The sequence below is a fragment of the Salvelinus fontinalis genome, chromosome 19 (genome assembly GCF_029448725.1).
Source record: "Salvelinus fontinalis isolate EN_2023a chromosome 19, ASM2944872v1, whole genome shotgun sequence".
NCBI classification, from domain to species: domain Eukaryota; kingdom Metazoa; phylum Chordata; class Actinopteri; order Salmoniformes; family Salmonidae; genus Salvelinus; species Salvelinus fontinalis.
In genome coordinates this window covers 33,887,015-33,914,042 of record NC_074683.1, presented here as the reverse complement: position 1 = coordinate 33,914,042, position 27,028 = coordinate 33,887,015, and the positions used below count along the sequence as shown (strand labels likewise).

Below are 27,028 nucleotides of genomic sequence, written 5' to 3'. Positions count from 1 at the left end.
AGATAACAATGGTCGTGGGGAACGAGGACATGTCGGTGGCCATTTTAGGACACACCTTAGGACGAGGACCTGAATCACGACATCAGTAGAGAAACACACTGCTGGTTCAGCTGCTATGGAAACACAATGACTAACCACGTTAATGTATTCTTACCCTGTTTCTTGCCACTAAAAGCCAGAGCAGCAGCGGGCCCCAGAGCTCCCCTCAGTCTAAAAATAGAAGGATGATGCAGCCCAGCAGGTTTAGACTAGCCCAGCCATCCTCCCTCCTCCTCCTCTGGACTAACCCAGACACACCCCTCCTCAGGAGAGGCACTGCGCTGCCTGCTCCCAGGGCTGGCACGAAACTGGCACCCACGACCTGGCCACTGATGAAGGTCTATTGACTGAAACATTGGTTCTACGGAGAGATCCATTACATTGTTTGGGGACTAGTCAGGATTGCCACTGCTGGAGTTATCTTCTGCTGGTATGTGCCAATCCTTTATCTTGGAGTGAACTATCACTGTAAAACCTTGGTTTGATTGGTAACTTTGGGCCTGTACCCCACCATGGGCTATTCAGTCTGATTGTGCCCTGTCAAAAATATCTTGTTCTTCAGGGAATCACAGACAAACCTCTTCCCCCACCCCTCCAATGCCCAATGGGTCGGACTGGCTGCTCATATCTCCCTAATCACCCTAAGGAAAGACATTGTAAGCAGATTTCTGCTATTCAGTTGTCTAGGCTGATGGATTGCGAAGCAGCCTTGGCTCCCAGGCCTCCCTAGTGACCTGGACAGAGTCCAGACAGAGAATTCACTGTGTCGATAAACACCGTGTGGAATGTAGTGATCGTGCCTCAAGAGCTGGATGAGGCTATAGAAATCTTGTTGATAGTCTAGCTGGCTGGCAGGATGCAGTTACATCAATTCGGACTGACCGAGGACTGATACTTGGTGCTGATAGTCTTCTTATGTCACTCATTTGCCCTCTGGAGCACTGCAAATAGAGGAGATGAATAGTATAAGCAGCATTAATCATGTTTTGTAGTAACAGACAAATAAAGAGGAGGGAAGGGTGTGTGTGTGTGTACTTGTTTTCCTACATTGTGAGGATCCCAATGTTCTAACAATTCACCCAAATGTCCTGAAAAGGTAGGAAAACAAGAACTTTTTTGAAAGGCAGGACTTTTTTCAGGTCCTGAATTTATCCAAATGCTATTTTAACCTTAAGGTTTAGGTTTAGGTTTAGGGTTTGGGGTTAGAATTAGGGTTAGGTTTTGGGTTAGGTTTCATGTTAGGGTTTTGGAGGTTAGGGTTAAGGATAGGGTTAGGTTTAGAGTTAGGTTAAGGGTTAGGGTTAGGGGTTAGGGAAAATATGAGTTTTAATGGTCAAATATTTTTACACTCCAAAAAGTCCTGAGTCTAGTGTCCCAGTGATCAGAGCTGTGAATACCTGAGTCTAGTATAGTGTCCCAGTGATCAGAGCTGTGAATACTTGAGTCTAGTATAGTGTCCCAGTGACCAGAGCTGTGAATACCTGTCTAGTATAGTGTCTCAGTGACCAGAGCTGTGAATACCTGAGTCTAGTATAGTGTCCCAGTGACCAGAGCTGTGAATACCTGAGTCTAGTATAGTGTCCCAGTGACAAGAGCTGTGAATACCTGAGTCTAGTATAGTGTCCCAGTGACCAGAGCTGTGAATACCTGAGTCTAGTACAGTGTCCCAGTGACCAGAGCTGTGAATACCTGTCTAGTATAGTGTCCCAGTGACCAGAGCTGTGAATACCTGAGTCTAGTACAGTGTCCCAGTGACCAGAGCTGTGAATACCTGAGTCTAGTATAGTGTCCCAGTGACCAGAGCTGTGAATACCCGAGTCTAGTACAGTGTCCCAGTGACCAGAGCTGTGAATACCTGAGTCTAGTACAGTGTCCCAGTGACCAGAGCTGTGAATACCTGTGTTTAGCTGATATTTTCCTGGTCAACATGTAGGCTATCTGTTCCTGGTAAACATATACTGTAGGCTACTGCAGCCACTGTGGATAAACACGAGTAAGAGTGACCCTTCCAGGAATGCAGTAAATTACTAGCCACTCCAGGGTTCCGTAACACTCCTATTGTTTATCAGTACAATCATTGCTCAGTTTAACTCAATCTTGATTAGAAAATTGAGTTGGAACAGACAATCAGTCAATGTGTCTGTGGGCAGTAGATAGAGAGAGCCTCGGCTTTCTGGGCAGGAGTCAGAGACAAAGAGAGCAAGAGGAAGAGAAACAGAGAGAAAGTGATAGAAGAGATTGCACAGCATACACTGGACTCTCTCTGTGAGATGTTCCCCAACCCACGTTTTGTCATAGAGAGCAGAGACTCACCAGAGACTCTCTGTGGAGCGCTGAAGAGGAGCACTACCGCAGAGAGCTGGCAGACAGTAACTGTTTAAATTTCTTCAAGGGCTGCTGCCCTCGGTATAACTGTCAGCTGGGCGTCAGCCAGCCAGTAACCAGATGCTGTTATTTGCCCTGGAGTAGGTGAGGGAAAGAGAAGAGTGAAACCCAGTAGAATCTCAAAATGGGACTGAGAGGAATGATAATAAAGTGGCAGAGAGAGAGAGAGGGAAGGTGAAAGACAACTGAGGCCAGAAACATTACACATCTGTTCCTGCTGACAGTCCTCTATTTGAGACTGACAAACCCTGTAGATACAGAGCTGTAGAGTGATGCTGCAAACCCTGTAGATACAGTACTGTAGAGTGATGCTGCAAACCCTGTAGATACAGAGCTTTAGAGTGATGCTGCAAACCCTGTAGATACAGAACTGTAGAGTGATGCTGCAAACCCTGTAGGTACAGAGCTGTAGATTGATGCTGCAAACCCTGTAGATACAGAACTGTAGAGTGATGCTGCAAACCCTGTAGGTACAGAGCTGTAGATTGATGCTGCAAACCCTGTAGATACAGAACTGTAGAGTGATGCTGCAAACCCTGTAGATACAGAGCTGTAGATTGATGCTGCAAATGTTTCCTTCTCCATCAGACTGATTACCCAATGAAAAAAACGACCTATTGCCTTTTCATCCCTCACACGGGACCACAGATTCACCTGCTGAGCAGCACTGCTGCATTTCAAGATGAGCTGAGAATGAAATTGGTGTTGTGTGTGTTTGTGTGTGTGTGTGTGTGTGTGTGTGTGTGTGTGTGTGTGTGCTTGCATGTGTGTCTGTATGTGTGCTTGCATGTGTGTGTGTATTCCTGTGTGTTTATGTGTGCTTGCATGTGTGTGTGTGTGTTCCTGTGTGTGTGTGTGTGTGTTTATGTGGCTGTAAAGCGAGGGTTAGGATAGAGCAGGTGTACTACGGAGGACCACTGCTGGTCGGTCTGTGTGTAATCTGAGCTCAGCTGAATAATGTTATTCTGAATAATGTTATTCATGTTATTCATGAAAAAAAAGGAGATGACTCCACAGCCAGTTAGCCTGGTCTCAAGAGGCACCGTGGAACCGTGGAACTTACATGGAGCTGGGAGGAGACAGCACTAGGCTGCTGTTAGTGACCTCGATCCATCACCCCAGATTAGACATGCCAAGATAGCGCTGGTTACAAAGCGTACCTTTTCACACATCAAGGCAGCCACAACAAGGCAGGCACCAGGCAGCTGTCAGACTCAGCTCTGCACTCAATGGCTTTAACATAGGAACCAAACAGATGTATTCAGGGCTCTACTCTGACATCCCCCGTGCGCCTAAATTGAAAAATGAAAGCGCATAGAAGAGATGTTTAGGAACACAATGAAAACTATTTTTTAAATTAAAGCTAGAATCTTGAATTTTTCTAGAAACACTGGTGCTCCTAAATAAAAATTCCAGGTCGCACAGCAAAATATTTAGGTGCATATGCAAGTAAAATGGTTGCACTGTAGAGCCCTGATATCCTGTTCTCATCCTGTCTAAAGGCTTTTTTATTTTTTATATCCAGACTGTTTAATTACCCTACAGTAATCCAGGATAATGAATCATAAACTGCTTGATATCAGGCTGCGGCAGTGTAAATTCTTGCCACTGGCAAATAAGCAGTCCTGAAAGATTTGAAAGCTAATAATAAGTTTGTTTAGTAAATGGTTGTAATGTTGTTTGTTGGTGTGTTAATGTGTTGGTGGCTAAACTGAAATAGCTGCAAGGGAAAGGTGAATGTGTTTGTGTATTTATTACACAGTCTGTGTGTTTCTATGTGTGTGTTTCTTTGTGTGTGTTTCTTTGTGTGTGTTTCTTTGTGTGTGTTTCTTTGTGTGTGCTTCTTAGTGTGTGTTTCTTTGTGTGTGTTTCTTTGTGTGTGTTTCTTTGTGTGTGTTTCTTTGTGTGTGTTTCTTTTTGTGTGTTTCTTTGTGTGTGTTTCTTTGTGTGTGTTTCTTTGTGTGTGCATGTGTGGGTGTACGTGTGCTTGTGTGCTGGTGTGTATGTGTGTGGTATTAAGTCATTCCACGTGGGGGATTAACATAGTAACAGCAGAGCAACGTCACACGCTGTAAGCCACAACAAAACACTTTAATACACACAGGTCATACATCCTAAACTGTAACTGTACTGTGTGTGCTTTTGTTTGAAGAATCCCCACTCTTATTCAGCCCTCTCCCCTTAAAGTTGAATTTATACCAGGGATTTTTCCATTAAACTATCCCACTGGGCACAGTGGTCAATTCAACTGCTATTCCATGTTGGTTCAACAGAAACATTGTGTGTGCAGAGGAGAACATGGCACACATAGTTGTAACCATTGGCAGTGGTGGTAACATTGTTAGATCTCTAGCCCTCTGTTGCCATTGTTTCCGAAGGTTCTTACAGTCAAGGTCTGTCTTTCAGGTCTTTGACGGTAAAAACCAGACTGAGAAAACACACATCAATTATTTCTCTCCATCGTATTTGTCCTGAATTCTCCCAATTAAGCTGTTCCTCTGTTGGCTTCTCACTGCGCCCTCCCACGGCTCAATGTAAATGACCTCAGTCAGATCCTGTAGATTGGACAGTTCTCCACCGGCAGATCTTTAATAGTGCAAAAATGCTTTTCAAATGGATATAACCGTAATTTGCCAGCTTACTGCATGGATTTGTAATAAGAGAAAATAACGCAGACAAAACGAAATCTAATGCTGTGAGCTGTATGCGGTAGATGCAGTAGATTACAGTAGGCAGACACAATCCCACAGGATTTAATTAGTACTGGAGTCAACAGCGAGTGAGTTTGTATTTATTGTAATGAGGTGCTGTAAGCCTTTGCAGACAGTCAGTGAACAAAACAACCTGGGGGACTTTGAACGGTGATGCTGTTGCTATGCTGTGTTTTACTGAGAGAATGTTCTGAGATGTCCTTTAGCACGCGGCATGATGTTAATCAGAGCTGTGAGGAAAATACTGTATATCATATGTACTGACACTGTAGAGACTGTTTTACCTCAGAACATAACATTTGTACCACTTTCCATGTCCTTCTTGTTGTTGTGGGTCAATGTTGATACCACCAAGGACTGTCTCCTGTAATGTACTGTATATTTGTACCCTGCTTTAGTCCAGGCGCCTGCACCCCACTTTATTTGGCACAAACTCATCATAACAACAGAAGCCTCGGTGGCAGGCAGCAGAATCCCAGGTGGCACTTCCCTTACTAAAGGAATCGATCGTGTGCACTGAAATCGATGTGGGAGAAAGCCTGGGAGGTGCTGCAGGAAAAGGGAGGCTGGGGGAGCCAGTGTGGACTGTAGAGTGAGAGAGAGGGGGAGGGGAAAGCAGAGGGAGGCAGGGCAGGGGAGAGGAGGTGGGGGGAAAGAGGGAGGCAGGGGAAGGAGGGGGAAGCAGGGGGAGAGAGAGAGGTGGGTTCTTCCCCTGGTTCTGCAGGCTGTGGACTGGAGCGGTCCTCTCAGCCAGAGCAGAGCCACCTAGTGCTGTAGGGTCTGAATTATTAAACACAACATATTGCAGCTCAGCAGTGGGGGAAAGCTATGTCGGATGTGTCTACTTTTAAATTGGGCCGCTGTGAAGAGGAGCGGTCTCAGGCTCTGTGAAGAGGAGTGGTCTCAGGCTCTGTGAAGAGGAGTGGTCTCAGGCTCTGTGAAGAGGAGTGGTCTCAGGCTCTGTGAAGAGGAGTGGTCTCAGGCTCTGTGAAGAGGAGTGGTCTCAGGCTCTGTGAAGAGGAGTGGTCTCAGGCTCTGTGAAGGGGAGGACGAAGGGTGTGATTTGGGAGGAAGGGGAGCGGTTGAGAGGTCTGTGAAGGGGAGTGGTCTCAGGCTCTGTGAAGAGGAGTGGTCTCAGGCTCTGTGAAGGGGAGTGGTCTCAGGCTCTGTGAAGAGGAGTGGTCTCAGGCTCTGTGAAGGGGAGGACGGAGGTGGTGATTTGGGAGGAAGGGGAGCGGTCTGAGAGGTCTGTGAAGGGGAGTGGTCTCAGGCTCTGTGAAGGGGAGTGGTCTCAGGCTCTGTGAAGAGGAGTGGTCTCAGGCTCTGTGAAGAGGAGTGGTCTCAGGCTCTGTGAAGAGGAGTGGTCTCAGGCTCTGTGAAGAGGAGTGGTCTCAGGCTCTGTGAAGAGGAGTGGTCTCAGGCTCTGTGAAGAGGAGTGGTCTCAGGCTCTGTGAAGAGGAGTGGTCTCAGGCTCTGTGAAGAGGAGTGGTCTCAGGCTCTGTGAAGAGGAGTGGTCTCAGGCTCTGTGAAGAGGAGCGGTCTCAGGCTCTGTGAAGAGGAGCGGTCTCAGGCTCTGTGAAGAGGAGTGGTCTCAGGCTCTGTGAAGAGGAGTGGTCTCAGGCTCTGTGAAGGGGAGTGGTCTCAGGCTCTGTGAAGGGGAGTGGTCTCAGGCTCTGTGAAGGGGAGTGGTCTCAGGCTCTGTGAAGAGGAGCGGTCTCAGGCTCTGTGAAGAGGAGTGGTCTCAGGCTCTGTGAAGGGGAGTGGTCTCAGGCTCTGTGAAGAGGAGTGGTCTCAGGCTCTGTGAAGGGGAGTGGTCTCAGGCTCTGTGAAGAGGAGTGGTCTCAGGCTCTGTGAAGAGGAGTGGTCTCAGGCTCTGTGAAGAGGAGCGGTCTCAGGCTCTGTGAAGAGGAGTGGTCTCAGGCTCTGTGAAGGGGAGTGGTCTCAGGCTCTGTGAAGGGGAGTGGTCTCAGGCTCTGTGAAGGGGAGTGGTCTCAGGCTCTGTGAAGAGGAGTGGTCTCAGGCTCTGTGAAGGGGAGTGGTCTCAGGCTCTGTGAAGGGGAGTGGTCTCAGGCTCTGTGAAGAGGAGTGGTCTCAGGCTCTGTGAAGAGGAGTGGTCTCAGGCTCTGTGAAGGGGAGTGGTCTCAGGCTCTGTGAAGAGGAGTGGTCTCAGGCTCTGTGAAGAGGAGTGGTCTCAGGCTCTGTGAAGGGGAGTGGTCTCAGGCTCTGTGAAGAGGAGTGGTCTCAGGCTCTGTGAAGAGGAGTGGTCTCAGGCTCTGTGAAGAGGAGTGGTCTCAGGCTCTGTGAAGAGGAGTGGTCTCAAGCTCTGTGAAGGGGAGTGGTCTCAGGCTCTGTGAAGAGGAGTGGTCTCAGGCTCTGTGAAGAGGAGTGGTCTCAAGCTCTGTGAAGGGGAGTGGTCTCAAGCTCTGTGAAGAGGAGTGGTCTCAGGCTCTGTGAAGAGGAGTGGTCTCAAGCTCTGTGAAGGGGAGTGGTCTCAAGCTCTGTGAAGGGGAGTGGTCTCAGGCTCTGTGAAGGGGAGGACGAAGGGTGTGATTTGGGAGGAAGGGGAGCGGTTGAGAGGTCTGTGAAGGGGAGTGGTCTCAGGCTCTGTGAAGAGGAGTGGTCTCAGGCTCTGTGAAGGGGAGTGGTCTCAGGCTCTGTGAAGAGGAGTGGTCTCAGGCTCTGTGAAGAGGAGTGGTCTCAGGCTCTGTGAAGAGGAGTGGTCTCAGGCTCTGTGAAGAGGAGTGGTCTCAGGCTCTGTGAAGAGGAGTGGTCTCAGGCTCTGTGAAGGGGAGGACGGAGGTGGTGATTTGGGAGGAAGGGGAGCGGTCTGAGAGGTCTGTGAAGGGGAGTGGTCTCAGGCTCTGTGAAGGGGAGTGGTCTCAGGCTCTGTGAAGAGGAGTGGTCTCAGGCTCTGTGAAGGGGAGTGGTCTCAGGCTCTGTGAAGAGGAGTGGTCTCAGGCTCTGTGAAGGGGAGGACAAAGGTGGTGATTTGGGAGGAAGGGGAGCGGTCTGAGAGGTCTGTGAAGGGGAGGACGAAGGTGGTGATTTGGGAGGAAGGGGAGCGGTCTGAGAGGTCTGTGAAGAGGAGTGGTCTCAGGCTCTGTGAAGGGGAGGACGGAGGTGGTGATTTGGGAGGAAGGGGAGCGGTCTGAGCGGTCGGCAGTGGGAGCCTGTTAATTAAGGAGGAAAGAACCGGAAACCAAGGGCTTTGTTTTAACAAGCTACTGCTGCACCAGGGATTTAGTTATCTTTATCAACATGAGACAATTAGCTAACAGACCAAAATAAAGGACTAAATCACGTAAAATCAAATCAAATTGTAAATATCACACACACAGTTCACTGCAGGTATAAAAGTTACAGTGAAATGCTTGTACGCTACACTGCATTACAATAATCAATTATTCTGAACAAATAAATTAAAAAATAACACTAAGCCATAGCTAACCTCTTAATGACCCTTTTCTCAACCTCACTCTTATGTAGTACATGCAGACGTGCACCAGTACACACACATACACACAGACACACACACATACACACACAGACACACACACAGACACACATACACACAGACACACATACACACACAGACACACATACACACAGACACACATACACACACACACACACATACACACAGACACACATACACACACAGACACACACACAGACACACATACACGCATACACACACATACACACACAGACACACACACAGACACACATACACACAGACACACATACACACACAGACACACATACACACACATACACACACAGACACACATACACACATACACACACACCTCAGGGATCTGAATATTCATCATTTGGAGTTGCCTGCCAGTGATTTCTAGAGCATTCCCATTTCCACGAAAGTTTGAAAGTCTTCCTCTGAGCTAGATTCTAGTTTTTTTCTCCTCATTATTTCAATGAACTCTGTGTTTTCCTGGAATCACAATGGCACTCACTTTGGTGAAGCGTGTTACATTCTGGGTTGCATTACTCTAGTATCGTTTTCTCTAAACCACCAAAAGTTAACCAATAACAACCTATGGACCATTTAAACTACTATAGATTAAAATGGAATAGGATGTTCTCACTGAGATACAGTGTAATAGGACTATACTATAGGAATCAACCTCAGAGCATCAACATTAGCCTGACTAATGGAACAACCAGGCTAGCTACCAGTCTCTCCATGGCAAAGTGGGTGAATTCATGGAAGCAGTGTTCGTATTCTCCCACGTAATATCACTGGCACTGAGGCTTTTGCCAAGCAGATGATTTAATTTCACATATTCATTGATAGTCATTGAAATCACAAAACCAATTACTGCTGCATTCTCAAGATCAGTCTCTCTCTCTCTCTTTCTTTCTTTCTTTCTTTCTTTCTTTCTTTCTTTCTTTCTTTCTTTCTTTCTTTCTTTCTTTCTTTCTTTCTTTCTTTCTTTCTTTCTGTTCTCTCTACACTCAGAGGGGGGTTTATATATTGTTCTCTGACAGCACTACATCTATACTGAACAAAAATATAAACGCAACAATTTTAAATGATTTTACTGAGTTACAGTTCATATAAGGAAATCAGCCAATTTCACATGACTGAGTATACATACCTTTAAAAAAATGGGTCTCACAATGGGTCTCACAATGGAGCTCACAATGAGCCTCAGGATCTCGTCATGGTATCTCTGTGCATTCAAATTGCCATCGATAAAATGCAATTGTGTTCGTTGTCCGTAGCTTATGCCTGCCCATACCATAACCCCACCGCCACCATGGGGCACTCTGTTCACAACGTTGACATCAGCAAACCCCTCACCCACATGACGGTTGTGAGGCCGATTGGACGTACTGCCAAATTCTCTAAAACAACGTTGGAGAATTGCTTATGGCAGAGAAATGAATATTCAATTCTCTGGCAACAGCTCTGGTGGACATTCACCATGCCAACTGCACGCTCCCTTAAAACTTGAGACATCTGTGGCATTGTGTTGTGTGACAAAACTGCACATTTTAGAGTGGCCTTTTATTGTTCCCAGCACAAGGTGCACTACACCTGTGTAATGATCATGCTGTTTAATCAGCTTCTTGATATGCCACAACTGTGAGGTGGATGGATTATCTTGGCAAAGGAGAAATGTGCACTAACATTCGAGAGAAGTAAGATTTTTGTGCATATGGACAACTTCTTATATCTTTTATTTCAGCTCATGAAACATGGGACCAACACTTTACATGTTGCGTTTATATTTTTTGTTCAGTGTAAGATTAGAGATGCTATATGGATGCAGATTGCAGATCACCCTCCCCAATTCAGTTGGACTCTCCCAGGATCATTGACTGGCATTACAGGAGGGCTTGGTGGATCACCCCTGCCCCGCCCCTCACCTCTACTCCCCTCCTATTGGGGCAGCAGGCAGCCTAGTGGTTAGAGCGTTGGACAAGTTACTGGAAGGTTGCAAGATCAAATCCCCGAGCTGACAAGGTAAACATCTGTTGTTCTACCCCTGAACAAGGCAGTTAACCCACTGTTCCTAGGCCATCATTGAAAGTAAGAATTTGTTCTTAACTGACTTGCCTAGTTAAATAAAGGTAAAATAAAAAAATATAATAAAAATTGTCATCACTGCCCTGCAACTCCATTTCACACCCAGGAACCTGGGTCTGTCCACTGGGAGGAGGGATGTAATAAAATGTTTTTTTTTAGTCACAAATTATTCCTGTGACTATTTGTCATAGCAGGGGGTATTATGGGTTTTAAATGAAAAGGAGGGAGAGTTGGGATTTAAAAGGGCGAGATGTGATGCTTGTCCCCTTGCTTTCTGTGATATGTTTAGTTCTCATGGAATTAGTATTGATTCCCTGTTACACGGACCCCAAACTTGGCTGCGCGCTTACGCCATCGTGCATAAATGTATTTTATCCCCCCACACCAAACGCAATCACGACACGCAGGTTAAAATATCAAAACAAACTCTGAACCAATGTCATTCATTTGGGGAGAGGTCGAAAAGCATTAAACATGTATGGCAATTTAGCTAGTTAGCTTGCACATGCTAGCTAATTTGTCCTATTAAGCTAGCTTACTGTTGCTAGCTAATTTGTCCTGAGATATAAACATTGAGTTGTTATTTTACCTGATATGCACAAGGTCCTCTACTCCGACAATTAATCCAGGCATAAAATGGCCAACCAAATCGTTTCTACTCATCTCTCCTCCTTCCAGCCTTTTTCATCTTTGAATTTATATGGTGATCGGCATCTACACTTTCATAGTATTACCACAACCACTGGCAAAACAGTTCGTCTTTCAATCACCCACGTGGGTATAACCAATGAGGAGATGGGTACCTGCTTCTATAAACCAATGAGGAGATGGGAGAGAAATAGAAAGGAGTTCTATTTTGGCCCTTGGCATCGCAGACGCTCGTTGGCGCGCGAGCAGTGTGGGTGCAATAATTGAATAACATGGATTTCAAAATTTATTTTGCGACGCTCGCGCACGCGACGTGTCCGGTCTGGTCAGCATGTTAGGGATTTACCCTAGGGTTCATTCAAAGTACCTAGGACTGGGTACCAACCAGACCACCATAGTTCCTGTGCCCAAGGAAGCGAAGGTAACCTGCCTAAATGATTACCGCTCCGTAGCACTCACGTCAGTAGCCATGAAGTGCTTTAATAGGCTGATCATGGCTCACATCAACTCCATCATCCCGGAAACCCTAGACCCACTCCAATTCACATACCGCCCCAACATATCCACGGATGACGCAATCTCAATTAACCCCCTGGACAAAAGGAACACCTATGTGAGAATAAAGTTAATTGACTACAGCTCAGCTTTCAACACCATAGTGTCCACAAAACTGATCCTCAACACTGGGGCAACTCAGAGGTGCATGCTTAGTCCCTTCTTGTACTCCCTGTTCACCCCCGACTGCGTGGCCAAACAAGACTCCAACACAATCATTACATTTGCTGACGACACAACAGTGGTAGGCCTGATCACCGACAACGATGAGCTTGTCTATAGGGAGGAGGTCTGAAAGCTCTCCCTCAATGTGAGCAAGAAAAAGGAGCTGATCGTGGACTACAGGAGAAGGTGGGCCGAACAGGCCCCCATTAACATCGACGGGGAGCGGGTCGAGAGTAGTGGATACTCTCAACCATAGTGGAGCGGGTCGAGAGTTTCAAGTTCTTTGATGTCCACATCACCAATGAACTGTCACGGTCCAAACACACCAAAACAGTCGTGAAGAGGGCATGATAACACCTTTTCCCCCTCAGGAGACTGAAAAGATTTGGCATGGATCCCCAGATCCTCAAAAAGTTCTACAGCTGCACCATCAAGAGCATCCTGACTGGTTGCATCACCGCCTGGTATGGCAACTGCTCGGCATCTGACCATAAGGCGCTACAGAGGGAAATGCATACGGCCCTGGGGCCAAGCTTCCTGCCATCAAGGACCTCTATACCAGGCGGTGTCAGAGGAAGGCCCAAAAAATTATTAAAAGAATCCAGTCACCCTAGTCATAGACTGTTCTCTCTGCTACCGCAAGGCAAGCGGTACCAGAGCGACAAGTCTGGGACCAAAATGCCAAGCCATAAGACTGCTGAACAATTAATGAAATGGCCACCCAGACTATTTACATTGACACCCCCCCATTTGTTTTTTCACTGCCGCTATGCATTGTCTATTATCTATGCATAGTCACTTTACCCAGAACTACATGTACAAATTACCTTAACTAACATGTACCCCTGCACATTGACTCAGTACCGGAACTCCTGTATATAGCCTCGTTATTGTTATTTTATTGAGTTACTTTTTATAATATTTTACTTTAGTAAATTTAGTAAATCTTTTCTCAACTCTTTCTTGAACTGCATTGTTGGTTAAGGGCTTGTAAGTAAGCATTTTATGCTAAGGTCTACACCTGTTGTATTTGGCGCATGTGACAAATATCATTTGATTTGATTCACACTCTAGGATGCAGTTCTTCCTTTAGGAGGAGAATGGTTATCTTTCACCAAGAAAGAAAAAGAGGGTAGCTGCACACTCTATCGCTTAGATAAAATACAGTACATTAGACAGGAAGCTGCCTTCATCGGGACATCTTTCCATCAAGCCACTTCCTCTCAGTTCAACAGCTCACTGCGGTTGCCACATTTTGAGACATTGATGTGGTGTAAAGTTTGTCAGCCCTAAGGAGCATCCTAACAGCCACAAGCTGCTCGTCTGGTTCTGTCGATCTGAATGTACAACGTGCGTGTAGTCTGCAGCGCAATAAGCACGTTTTGGAAATGATAGGAAAGTGACAGGCATACCGTAATTCCACGGTTCACATGTGTGATGGAAAGACCTGTGAGTTGTCCTTGTTAATTCAGACAGAGAAGAGCTCCAACTTCTTAATCATAGCCTCAATTTTGCCCCGTACATTGAATATAGTTGTAATCTGTCCCTGTAATTCTAGATTCAGATAATTCAGGCGAGAAAAGAAAATCACCCAGATAGGCTAGTCGTGTGAGAAACTCGTCATAATGCAAGCGGTCAGACAAGTGAAAATTATGGTCAGTAAAGAAAACTTTAAATTCGTCTCCCAATTTAAAAAATGTGTCAATACTTTGCCCATTGATAACCAACGCATTTCTGTTTGTTGTAAAAGCGTTACATGGTCGGTGCCCATATCATTGCATAGTGCAGAAAATACCCACGAGTTCAGGGGCCTTGCTTTAACAAAGTTAACAATTTTCACTGTAATGTGCAAAATGTCTTTCAAGCTGTCAGGCATTCTCTTGGCAGCAAGAGCCTCTCGGTGGATGCTGCAGTGTACCCAAGTGGCGTCAGGAGCAACTGCTTGTACACGCGTTACCACTCCACTATGTCTCCCTGTCATGACTTTTGCGCCATCAGTACAGATACGGACCGTTAGTGGAATTCCCTCGAGAGAATAACGGTTCATGTGATTGGATGTTAATTATTTGACTAGGCTACCAGTATTTGACATTGTGTTGTTATTTCGCTGAACACTATATTGTTCAATTTTATTTTTGGCAGTGAAACGAGGCTACTCAGGCGAGAAAAAAATGTCACCCAAGTGTATATCCCCGTTGGAAAATATAAATATACTGTTTGAAAATGTGGGGGAAAAAATGCGAATCGCGTTTTCATTTGGCGTATCCCCGGCCGGCATTGCTCGTACCCGTACCCCAGTTTGGGAATACCTGCGCTAGGGGAACGGGCCTGCCTGCTCTGCTCAGAGAAGAGTAGGAGGAGAAGACAGGTGGAGAACAGAGAGGAGAAAAAACGCAAGGAGATCAAGGTAGTGGCAGCTGCACAAATAACTCATTCAATGGTCTTTGACTTCTCAAACATGTCAGAAAGCTTACACAATATGTGTCACGCCCTGACCTTAGAGAGCTTTTTTATGTCTCTATTTGGTTTGGTCAGGGTGTGGTTTGGGTGGGAATTCTATGTTCTTTATTTCTAGGTTTTGTGTTTCTATGTTTTGGCGGGGTATGTTTCTGAATCAGGGACAGCTGTCTATCGTTGTCTCTGATTGGGAATCATACTTAGGCAGCATGATTTGCCACCTTAGGTTGTGGGATGTTGTTTTTTTGTTAGCTCTGCGTAGCCTATGGAACGTGGCGTTCGTTGTTCTTTTGTTGTTTTGTTTGGAGTTCGGATTTAATAGAGAATCATGAACACGTACCACGCTGCACCTTGGTCTCATCCTTCCGACGAGCGTTACAATATGATGCCCTGTCACCTTATTAATTCAGCCTCTTACTTAGATGAACCACTAAATTAAACTTAGGAGTTGCATTAAAGCAGAATTCTGTGTTTTCACGCAGGAAAAAAAGATATAACACATAAGAACTATCTTGCTACGTTTTGTAAACAGATGTAAAATGCTTCTTTATTGTAATTTCTGCTCGGCATCAGACTCATTTCATGCTTCAGTTGCACTTTTCACTTCTCAGTTGCCGTCACTAACATCGAGTGGCTGCTGCCAACATACAGACTCAACCGTCTAGCCACTTTAATAATTAATAATTGGATGTAATAAATGTGTCACTAGTCACTTTAAACAATGCCACTTTATATAATGTTTACATACCTTACACTGCTCATCTCATATGTATATACTGTACGCATCTTGCCTATGCCGCACGGCCATCGCTCATCCAATGTATTTATATGTACATATTCTTATTCATCCCTTTACACTTGTGTGTATAAGGTAGTTGTTGTGAAATTGTTAGATTACTTGTTAGATATTACTGCACTGTCGGAACTAGAAGCACAAGCATTTCGCTACACTCGCATTAACATCTGCTAACCATGTGTATGTGACCAATAAAATTTGATTTGAGCTACTTTTCTCTGTTACTTTTCTCAGTGTAGCCAGCCTACTTTTCTCCAGTAAAATGCCAGATTAACTTTAAACAAAACATTAGGAAATGTAGCCGGTTACATTCTTTCTATGATAAACATTGATAACAAACATGCATAATTTTTGCAAAAACTACTTGCTCTTTCATTGTAAGCTCATTTACTTGTGTGGCTACCAGCCAAATAGCGTTGCACATCTGTTGTCATCTGATGAAAATTAAGCTATTTTCTGCTAAATGTGTTGCCCTAATGTATTTTCTGTGAAGAAAAATTATAGTTGCATGTCCCTGATCATACTATTGAAGCAAAAAACACTGTTTACTTTCAATATAAAACACGACACGCTGTCAATACACAGCTAGATTCACCTGCTCACGCTTTCACCCGTTGTGCCATTTACAAACAAACACTTGACTGGCTCAACTGTTCTGGGGAACTACGGTAAGCTTCCTCATGCAAAATAATGTGACAAGTTAAATGAAGAACGTGATCCATTTGATATCCTAACATACTGCACAGGTTAACTGCAGGTATATACTTAGAAAGTAGCTACAAATATTAAAATGTATTAAAAGACTACAAAGAAATAGATTCAACGGTATGACGGTATTAAAACCAAGCCGAGTGTTGCAGCTTCTGTCCCTGGGCTCAGATTAGCCTGCCACCTGAACGACCCAGCCTTGGCTTGGCTTCCACCCAGTCACAGTCCTTACATAACAGGCTGATAATTAGGACTTTACAGCTGTAGATAAAACCCTTACAGGTTCCTTAGAATCTCTATCTCAGATCTTCTTGGGTCTTTGCAGGTGTTTAGGGCCAAGTCCCTAATCACTGTCTTAGGGAAGGTAGTCATTACAGTACTAAAATGAGACTTGATTTATAATATATCTAAAAATGCAAACTGATTCTTGAGTGTGGTGTGACTGAGTGAGTGAGTGAGTGAGTGAGTGAGTGAGTGAGTGAGTGAGTGAGTGAGTGAGTGAGTGAGTGAGTGTGTGTGTGTGTGTGTGTGTGTGTGTGTGTGTGTGTGTGTGTGTGTGCAGTATATCACCAGATTTATATGTACACATTATGTCACATACAGTACCAGTCAAAAGTTTGGACACATCTACTCATTCAAGGGTTTTTCTTTATTTGTACTATTTTCCACGTTGTAGAATAATAGTGAAGACATCAAAACTATGAAATAACACTTGTGTTAATAAAACGTGTTAAACAAATCAAAATATTTTTTATATTTGAGATTCTTCAAAGTAGCCACCCTTTACCTTGATGACACTTTAGCCATACACAATGGCACTAATATGAAGTTTATGCATTAGGCATATCACTTCTTCACTCTGTAAAAAAGTTTAATCTAAACACAGCATGGCCTGGAATCTCTCAGTGTAAACGTATTTACTTACTTACTAAGTTAATGTCTGAAGTTTTACAAGATGCTGTGGTAAAGTCGTAGTCATATACAGTACCAGTCAAAAGTTTAGACACACCTACTCATTCAAGGGTTTTGCTTTATTTTTACTATTTTCTACATTGTAGAATAATAGTGAAGATATCAAAACTATGAAATAACACAAATGGAATCATGTAGTAACCAAAAAAGTGTTAAACAAATCAAAATATATTTGAGATTCTTCAAAGTAGCCACCCTTTGCCTAAATGAAAGCTTTGCACACACTTGGCATTCTCTCAACCAGCTTCATGAGGTAGTTACCTGGAATGCATTTCAATTAGCAGGGGTGCCTTGTTAAAAGTTAATTTGCAGAATTTCTTTCCTCCTTAATGCATTTGAGCGAATCAGTTGTGTTGTGACAAGGTAGGAGTGGTATACAGAAGATAGCCCTATTTGGTAAAATAACTCCATATTATGGCAAGAACAGCTCAAATAAGCTAAGTCCATCATTACTTTAAGACATGAAGGTCAGTCAATACGGAAAATTTTAAGAACGTTGAAAGTTTCTACAAGTGCAGTCGCAAAGACCATCAAGCGCTATGATGAAACTGGCTCTCATGAGGACCGCCACAGGAAAGGAAGACCCAGAGTTACCTCTGCTGCAGAGGATAAGTTCGTTACAGTTACTAGCCTCAGAAATTGCAAGCCAAATAAATGCTAATAATAATAAGTACAGACACATCTCAACATCAACTGTTCAGAGGAGACTGCATGAATCAGGCATTCACTGTCGAATTGCTGCAAAATAACCACTACTAAAGGACACCAATAATAAGAAGAGACTTGCTTGGGCCAAGAAACACGAGCAATGGACATTAGACCGGTGGAAATCTGTCCTTTGGTCTGATTAGTCCAAATGTGCGATGTTTGGTTCTAACTGCCGTGTCTTTGTGAGATGCAGAGTAGGTGAACGGATGATCTCCGCATGTGTGGTTCCCACCGTGAAGCATGGATTAGGAGGTGTGATGGTGTGGGGGTACTTTGTTGGTGACACTGTCTGTCATTTATTTAGAATTCAAGGCACACTTAACCAGCATGGCTACCACAGCATTCTGCAGCGATACGCCATCCCATCTGGTTTGCACTTAGTGGGACTATTATTTGTTTTTCAACAGGGCAATGACCCAACACACCTCCAGGCTGTGTAAGGGCTATTTCACTAAGAAAGAGAGTGATGGAGTGCTGCATCAGATGACCTGGCCTCCACAATCACATGACTTCAACTCAATTGAGATGGTTTGGGTTGAGTTGGAAAAGCCAACCAACAAGTACTCAGGAAATGCCACCAACAAGTGCTCAGGAAATGCCACCAACAAGTGCTCAGCATATGTGGGAACTCCTTCGAGACTGTTTGAAAAGCATTCCAGGTGAAGCTGGTTGAGAGAATCCCAACAGTGTGCAAAGCTGTCATCAAGAAAAACTGTGCCTACTTTGAATAATCTAAAATCGAAAATATATTTGAATATTTTTAACACTTTTTTGGCGAATACATGAATGTGTTATTTCGTAGTTTTGATGTTTTTACTATTATTTTACAATGTAGAAAATAGTAAAAATAAAGAATAACCCTTGAATGAGTCCAAACTTTTGACTGGTACCGTATGTGTACAAATGTGTATCTGACATGTTGAGAAATGAGGTAAAGAAATGAGATGTGTTTAGGTGCCGCTGAGAGTGACACTGCTATTTGTCTCACTTAGGGAAATACCCAGTCTCACTTCTCTGATCAGCGTTGGACATAGAGAGAAAGAGAGAGAGGGAGAGAGGGGAAGATGAGAAAAGGCTGTCTGTGTTAGAGGGGATGGTCGAAGATGAGGAGGGAAGAGTTACACAATTTAATTTTAATACTGCGGAGACAGAGGAGCCACCTCTCTGTTGACTACATTTTCTACAGAATACAACAGAATAAATTAAATTCAAAACTCTCCTGTATGTTTTCCACAGAAGATGATGTATACATTGTGTGTAAGAATGAATCCGATGTGAATATGTCGATAGTGCAGTCATCAAGCCAACAATGGATGCAGCCTCTATCAACTATAACAACAACCTCATCTGTATCTTTCTATATCTATGTTCTCTTCCCCAGCTACAGGGCTGCTTGTCTGCCAGGCCTGGTTGACTCCCTGATAAATCTGTGTTATCAGCTGAGTACTGTGGTACCTCTCTTTGATTTTACACTGAAGGTTTTTTTCTGAGATGCCGAGTGCCTCTGAAAGCAAAGCTGAGTAAACCAATTACCAACAGTATATCAGCAACAGAGAATAGAGCGAGATTGATGTTTTCATGTCTTCTCAAGAGTCTTATTCATCCTATAAATACTGAGCGATGTTTCTTCAACTTTCTTCAACTAACCATCACCCACCAGCCCCCTCCCTCCCTCCCATCACTCACCAGCCCCTCCCTCACTTACATCACCCACCAGCCCCCTCCCTCCCTCCCATCACCCACCAGCCCCCTCCCTCCCATCACCCACCAGCCCCCTACCTTACATCACCAACCAGCCCCATCCCTCCCTCCCATCACCCACCAGACTCCTCCCTCCCTCCCATCACCCACCAGCTCCCTCCCTCCCATCACTCACCAGCCCCCTCCCTTACATCACCCACCAGGCCCCTCCCTCCCTCCCATCACTCACCAGCCCCTCCCTCACTTACATCACCCACCAGCCCCCTCCCTCCCTCCCATCACCCACCAGCCCCCTCCCTCCCATCACCCACCAGCCCCCTACCTTACATCACCAACCAGCCCGATCCCTCCCTCCCATCACCCACCAGACTCCTCCCTCCCCCCCATCACCCACCAGCTCCCTCCCTCCCATCACTCACCAGCCCCCTCCCTTACATCACCCACCAGGCCCCTCCCTCACATCACCCACCAGCCCCCTCCCTTCTATCACCCACCAGCCCCCTCCCTCCCATCACCCACCAGCCCCCTCCCTCTCATCACCCACCTGCCCCCTCCCTCCTATCACTCACCAGCTCCCTCCCTCTCATCACCCACCTGCCCCCTCCCTCCTATCACCCATCAACTCCTCCCTCCCTCCCTCCCTCCCTCCCATCACCCACCCTCCATCCCCTTCCTCCCATCACCCACCAGCCCCCCCCTCCCTCCCATCACCCACCAGTTCCCTCCCTCCCATCACCCACCAGCCCCCTCCCTCCCATCACCCACCAGCTCCTCCCCCCATCACCCACCCACCAGCCCCCTCCCTCCCTCCCATCACCCACCAGCTCCCTCCCTCCCATCACCCACCAGCTCCTCCCCCCATCACCCACCCTCCAGCCCCCTCCCTCCCTCCCTCCCTCCCTCCCATCACCCACCAGCCCCCTCCCTCCAATCACCCACCAGCTCCCTCCCTCCTATCACCCACCAGCTCCCTCCCTCCCATCACCCACCAGCCCCTCCCAAAACATCACTGTTTAGACTAGGGCACTGTATATGGAATAGGGTGCCATTTTGTGATGCAGTCCTGGTCTGGGAGAGGAGAGCTTGGAGCCTAGGCAGGCCTTGACAGGCTGCGTTGGCAAGCATCCTGGTGTCTCGATCCAGCCTCCCTCCAGACGGCCTGGGCTGGGAACACACTAAGCCAGGGCTCCCTGTAGAGGACTGGATGTTGACAGTACAGCCAACAGATCCATTCATCCTGCTTCACCCTGTTATGCTGTCGCAGCTAACAGACTGTTGTATCTCTTATGTTTTATGTGCAAGCGACACTGATGTTTTCATGTCTTCTCAAGACTCTTGTAGCTCCTATAAATACTGAGTGATGTTACTTCAACTTTCTTCAACTAACCTCACCAAGGCTACACTCATTAGAATGGCTCAATAGCATCACCCACCAGCCCCCTCCCTCCCATCGCCCACCAGCCCCTCCCTCCCATCACCCATTTGCCCCTCCATCCCTACCATCACCCATCTGCCCCTCCCATCACCCACCAGCCCCTCCCTCCCTCCCATCACCTATCTGCCCCTCCCTCCCTCCCATCACCCACCCACCAACCCCTCCCTCCCTCCCATCACCCACCAGCCCCTCCCTCCCTCACATCACCTATGTGCCCCTCCCTCCCATCACCTATCTGCCCCTCTCTCCCTCCCATCACCCACCCACCAACCCCTCCCTCCCTCCCATCACCCACCAGCCCCTCCCTCCCTCACATCACCCACTAGCCCCTCCCTTCCATCACACTTACAGGCTCATATGTCACTCTGTCCTCCGGGTGTCTGTTTGTATTGTTAGTATCGACCTGGCCTACGGTGATGACGGAGGGGATAAGAGGTTGTTGGTATTTGTAATGTGGTGCCAGTCTGCCAGAGTGTCGTACCTTCATGCATTGTGGGTCTGTCTGTCACCATGGCACCCTTCACCACAGAACCTTTTGAAGCCTTCTAAAACCCAAACCATCACAACCTTCATGGCAGCCATCGAGTGGTGGATCAAAGAGACTGAGATAAAAACCCTGGTGAAGACAAACAAACTCTCCTCCAGCGCAGTTCGCACTCAGACTGCCCGTCTCCATGGTGATCTTCCTAGCGACAGGGAGTCCTGTGTTACTGTTGTCGACCTGAAAACGAATGCATCATCACAGAGGAACAGAACACGATGTTGTGAACAGGAGAATATCGGGTCAGAATCAGATGAATAAAGTGTGTTATTATAACTAATGAGAGACTCAGTCAAATGCTACTAATGCACAAGATGCTTCAATGGATAATTATTCTATTGCATTCTCAACTCTAACAACTGAGTATTGATAAGGAATCGAATGGAATGTGTTCACAGATCTTCATTCTCAATACATTTCAAACGTACCCTGTGTAGGATTATAGCTGTTCAAATCCATACCATTTTTGTTCAGAGATGAGTACAGCAAAGTGCTAGTCTCTGAATAATTAATGCTCCTCTTAGGTGTGCTGATAATATGAATTATGTACAAACAGAATAGGTTATCAGTGTTTTGAGCTTTCTCCCACCCAGGGAGCGAACTCTTACATAATAAAAAGTGTGTGCATGTTTGCGTGTGGGAGAGCAATATTTACATGGATGTTACTGTAATCATTCCTTTTGCTGTTAGAATCCTATGCCTTTTGTTCCCCAGGCAATCATTTATTTTCTCTCCCTCTCTCTCTTCTCTCTCTAGCTGTTTCATTCATGAGACACAGCGCATCAGCCTTCGGATTTGCCGTGAGTTCCATTTATACATATTAATTAGTCATAAAGTCATGGTGTTAATTTATTAACGCTGGTTGGGTTCGGACGTGATGCTGCCATCGTCTCCTTGGTAACAGCCAGGGAAGCATGAGAACACATCAGAACACTGTGATAACAGAGCAGTCCCCACAGACCACAGAAATAGAATCCCTTCTGTTTTTATTTATATGCCACAGACACAGTAGTAGGAAGCTCTAGTTTATTTCTTCATTTGGATTCCCATGAGCTTTTACAGAAGCAGCAGCTACTCTTTCTGGGGCCACAAAAAAAAAACACAAAACATATCAAAACACATAACAAAACACTGATACACTGATAGACAAATCACACAAATGTTTTATTTAATGATATACAAACAATACAACTAAAATATAAAACAAACAAGAATGGCATCTAGAAAGCAATTAAAGCACACTATAATTCCATGTCAGGTATACCAGGACAGGTAACTGAGGACATGGATGTTAATAACAACACTGAGCAGTTGGTGCCATCTATGTTTTAACAGAAAGAAACATCACTGTTTACGTGTGTGTTTTCCCACTTTTTCTAAGGAATTAAGATCCCAAAGTAATTGTGTGCTAGTTGGAATCTATAGCTGCATGAAACCAGAGGGTAGCAGTATAATTACAACCACAGTGAGTGTGTCTGGTAGTGCCTGCAGGCTTGAGTCCGTCTTCAGACTGCTGAGCTGTCGTAGTCGTACAAGGCTGTTAATGGCACCACAGGGGATAGATGTGTTGGTCTCACAGTAAAGAATCCTGCAGTTCAAAAACCACGCTACTCTAGTGGAAAATATAGGGAGTTTAGTGTACTAGTGGAATAGATGGCGGGACTGTCGACTTCAGTGAATATGATGTATGTTATTTTCCAATTTTACTATTTGATGCATCCCCACTGGAGACCTAATGCCTGTCTTTACAGTTTGACGCCACGTTGGACGTGCTATCTTCAATCATCGTGCTGTGGCGTTATAGCAACGCAGCAGCTGTCCACTCTGCCCATAGGGAATACATGTGAGTAAAACGGCCACAACATTTAACGTTGCATGGTGTTCCCAAATAGAATGTTCCCTGTTCACCAGCATAGAAACAGTTCTCCCCTAGTAGCCTACTGGATTAAATTACATTTTCCTTGAATCTATATCAGTGTCTTGTACATAGGGCTGTGGGGGTCATGACACTTTGTCAGCCGGTGATTGTCAAGCAAATAACTATTAATATAAACAAATATATCATCTCCTGGCATCCACACATAGCCTACAAGCCACTGATGCAGACCTTTGGAACATCTACATTTAAAAAAATCTAATAAATCCATGTAATATAGCCTACACTATCCTTTTGTCCTGTGTTAGGCCCTGATCTGGCTGTGCCATAAGGCTGTGGGCTACACTAGTTAATTTAGCAGGCCCTGATCTGGCTGTGCCACATGGCTGTGGGCTACACTAGTTCATTTAGCAGGCCCTGATCTGGCTATGCCATAAGGCGGTGGGCTACACTAGTTCATTTAGCAGGCCCTGATCTGGCTGTGCCACATGGCTGTGGGCTACACTAGTTCATTTAGCAGGCCCTGATCTGGCTATGCCATATGGCTGTGGGCTACACTAGTTCATTTAGCAGGCCCTGATCTGGCTATGCCATAAGGCTGTGGGCTACACTAGTTCATTTAGCAGGCCCTGATCTGGCTATGCCATATGGCTGTGGGCTAAACTAGTACATTTAGCAGGCCCTGATCTGGCTATGCCATATGGCTGTGGGCTACACTAGTTCATTTAGCAGGCCCTGATCTGGCTATGCCATATGGCTGTGGGCTACACTAGTTCATTTAGCAGGCCCTGATCTGGCTATGCCATATGGCTGTGGGCTACACTAGTTCATTTAGCAGGCCCTGATCTGGCTGTGCCATAAGGCTGTGGGCTACACTAGTTCATTTAGCAGGCCCTGATCGGGCTATGCCATATGGCTGTGGGCTACACTAGTTCATTTAGCAGGCCCTGATCTGGCTGTGCCATAAGGCTGTGGGCTACACTAGTTCATTTAGCAGACAAGAATTGCTAATAATTCTGTGGCATTATTTTATATTATTTTATAGTATGAAGAATAAAATTGAACAAAGCTGAATAAATTAGAAAGGATATTTTCTCCAAATGATTTGAGGGAGTTGCGAACATGCAGCTATTCTGTGTTGGGCGGTTAACAAAGAAATAGGTACTCCTATATGCTTAATTTAGAGCTGTTTATGTAACTTTAGTTGTGATACAAACATTGGGCTATATGTTTTGATTTTTAATACATACTGAGGCTGCATGATGCAACTCTAATGATGCTTTGAAAAAAGTTGCATGAAAGGCATGAGCTATGGAGACACTTCATCTGTCTCTCATTCACAATTTTACAAGCACTTGATAATGCCTCAAATTTCCTAGCGGCATTCCCTTTGTATGGCCGTAATGCACCCTAAAAGAATCCATGCCTTTTGCGGCCAGTGGCCGTTGTGCCCTTGGGCTGATTATAATAATTATAATTCCCTTCTTCCGGCTGCTCGCTCCGAAGCACCTCTCACTCACATGGCTCTCCGTCACGTGATTGGATCTTTCTCACAGGCTACAAGTGAAGACAGACACAATTTGATGACGCACCTGCCCGCGTCCTCATCCAATTCCGAGGCGCATATTGAAGATATTGGAATAATTGTTCACATTTACTTTTCGTCAGCCAACAAGATGAGTAAGCCTAACGAACAGCAAAAGCACTAGCCTATGTCAATCTACTATCCCCCATAGTACAAAAGTTGACCTATTCTATACTGTGCAAGAAAACAATATTCCAAACATAGTCTGGGACAGTTGTTGGATCTGATAGATCACAAATTAATACAACCACCAGCCTCAAACTTTTTAAAGTAATGAGGCTGACGCAACAGATCAGAACATTTAGCCTAAGATGTTGATAAACTGTTTAGCTATTTCTTCACATTAGAAGCGCAGCAATACGCACACAGCAGTAAGCTATAAGCACAAATGTTCTATTAGCAGGAAAACACCATTCTCAAAAGTGACCACAAATGTGATTATGCATGTTATCTTTTAAAGGTGCATTTTTATGGTGAAAATGATCTTCCCCAAACATGAAACGTACCCGCTGCACATGTATGCCAGTTAGGCTCTACACCTGTTATAAAGCAGATTAATGTGCTTAATTTTAAGAAGTTATCTGGCCACTTTAGTTGTGATACAAACATTATTAAAACGTATAGTCCTATGAGCTAGGCTACATGAGGTGTGTGACTATTATTTGAAAAAGTCACAAAAAATTGCATGCGCTGTTTCTTGCCTTAAGCTGGGCATCATTCACAAGAGATAATATATCATTCACAAGTCATAGTGAAATTAGTTAAATAATAATATATGTGTGAAATTAGTTTTTTTATTTAGAATGGATCGTTATCATGCACATGTCTCAAAACAGGGAAGGGGGAAAAAATCATGGTATCTATGCACAGCGAATGGAGGACGCTATTCCCATGGTTAATTTTCATGCCAGCCATGTAGGTTATAATCCTGTTGAAATGAGAAGCAATGTGCTTAATATTAGGAAGGTTGAGAAAAATAAATATAGTAGGCCCAGCCTATAGAAAGCTGATGGGATCCTCCTCTTTTTAAGAGGGCATCACTCTGTTTTCTCACACAATTGCATAGCCTATAGAAATGTTGCGCAACAGGAGCTCATGGGCTCTCATGAAGTGTTTGATTAGATTTTCGATTACATTTGCATTGATGTCAGAGTGATTAGAGGGGCAATAGAGTGCCGAGTACCAGGTTAGCAGGTTGTTAGCAAGTTTGGTAGGCTACTAATGACCATCAGCAGCATCAGAGCTTCGAGAAGCCTAATTAGCGTGACTAAACGGTCACGTGGAATTTGACTGCCGTCATGACTCGTGACCGCCGGTGTGGCGGTAATACGATCACCATAACAGCCCTACTTGTACATGACCATATTGAGCTGTTATTACATGTATTTTTAGTCCAGGCAGCCTGGTAGAATGTCTTCTTAATTACGCAAATGTTAAACATATGTACAGTATATCTTGCACAGAGATACAGGGTACAGTATATTTTCCACAGAGTTACAGGATACAGTATATTTTCCACAGAGTTACAGGATACAGTATATTTTCCACAGAGTTACAGGATACAGTATATCATCCACAGTATTACAGGATACAGTATATCTTCCACAGAGATACAGGATACAGTATATCTTCCACAGTATTACAGGATACAGTATATCTTCCACAGTGTTACAGGATACAGTATATCTTCCACAGAGATACAGGATACAGTATATCTTCCACAGTATTACAGGATACAGTATATCATCCACAGAGATACAGGATACAGTATACCATCCACAGTGTTAGAGGGGTTCATCCTAGTTCATATCTTGTTCCTGGTTCGACAGCATCTCACTGTTACTTCCTAAGCACTGCAGGTTCTACAATGATAAAGGACACCGACACCTGTCTACCATCCATCTTATGTATGCCCACTGTAGGGGGATGGGAGTACAGGAATGGAGGGGGGAAGGGATGGATGGATGAAGACATTCTCATTCTCAGTCAAAACCAGAGATAAATGGGGAAGTAATGGTCGAAGGAAGAAAACGACATCTTTCTCCGGCTCCAAAGAGGCACTAAACTGTGAAGCTGCTGCTGGAAGCGTTGCCAGGAACCCAGAGAACTGACACCTTTCACTTTTGTTTAATGCGAACAGATCTCCCCTTCCTCTCTATGCCTGATTAAACCTGTGTTAAAATAGCATTCAC

General features: G+C 45.0%; 1 protein-coding gene across 2 annotated transcripts in view; it reads left to right on the top strand.

Moving 5' to 3' along the window:
* LOC129816650 (transmembrane protein 163-like) overlaps nucleotides 1–27,028 on the top strand; it is a 117,637-nt gene that overhangs the window by 63,904 nt on the left and 26,705 nt on the right. For both annotated transcript variants that reach the window (XM_055871395.1, XM_055871394.1), the window contains exons 3-4: nucleotides 22,132–22,175; nucleotides 23,127–23,218. In XM_055871395.1, coding sequence (XP_055727370.1) covers nucleotides 22,132–22,175; nucleotides 23,127–23,218 — 136 coding nt within the window. The remainder of the gene's footprint in view (nucleotides 1–22,131; nucleotides 22,176–23,126; nucleotides 23,219–27,028) is intronic.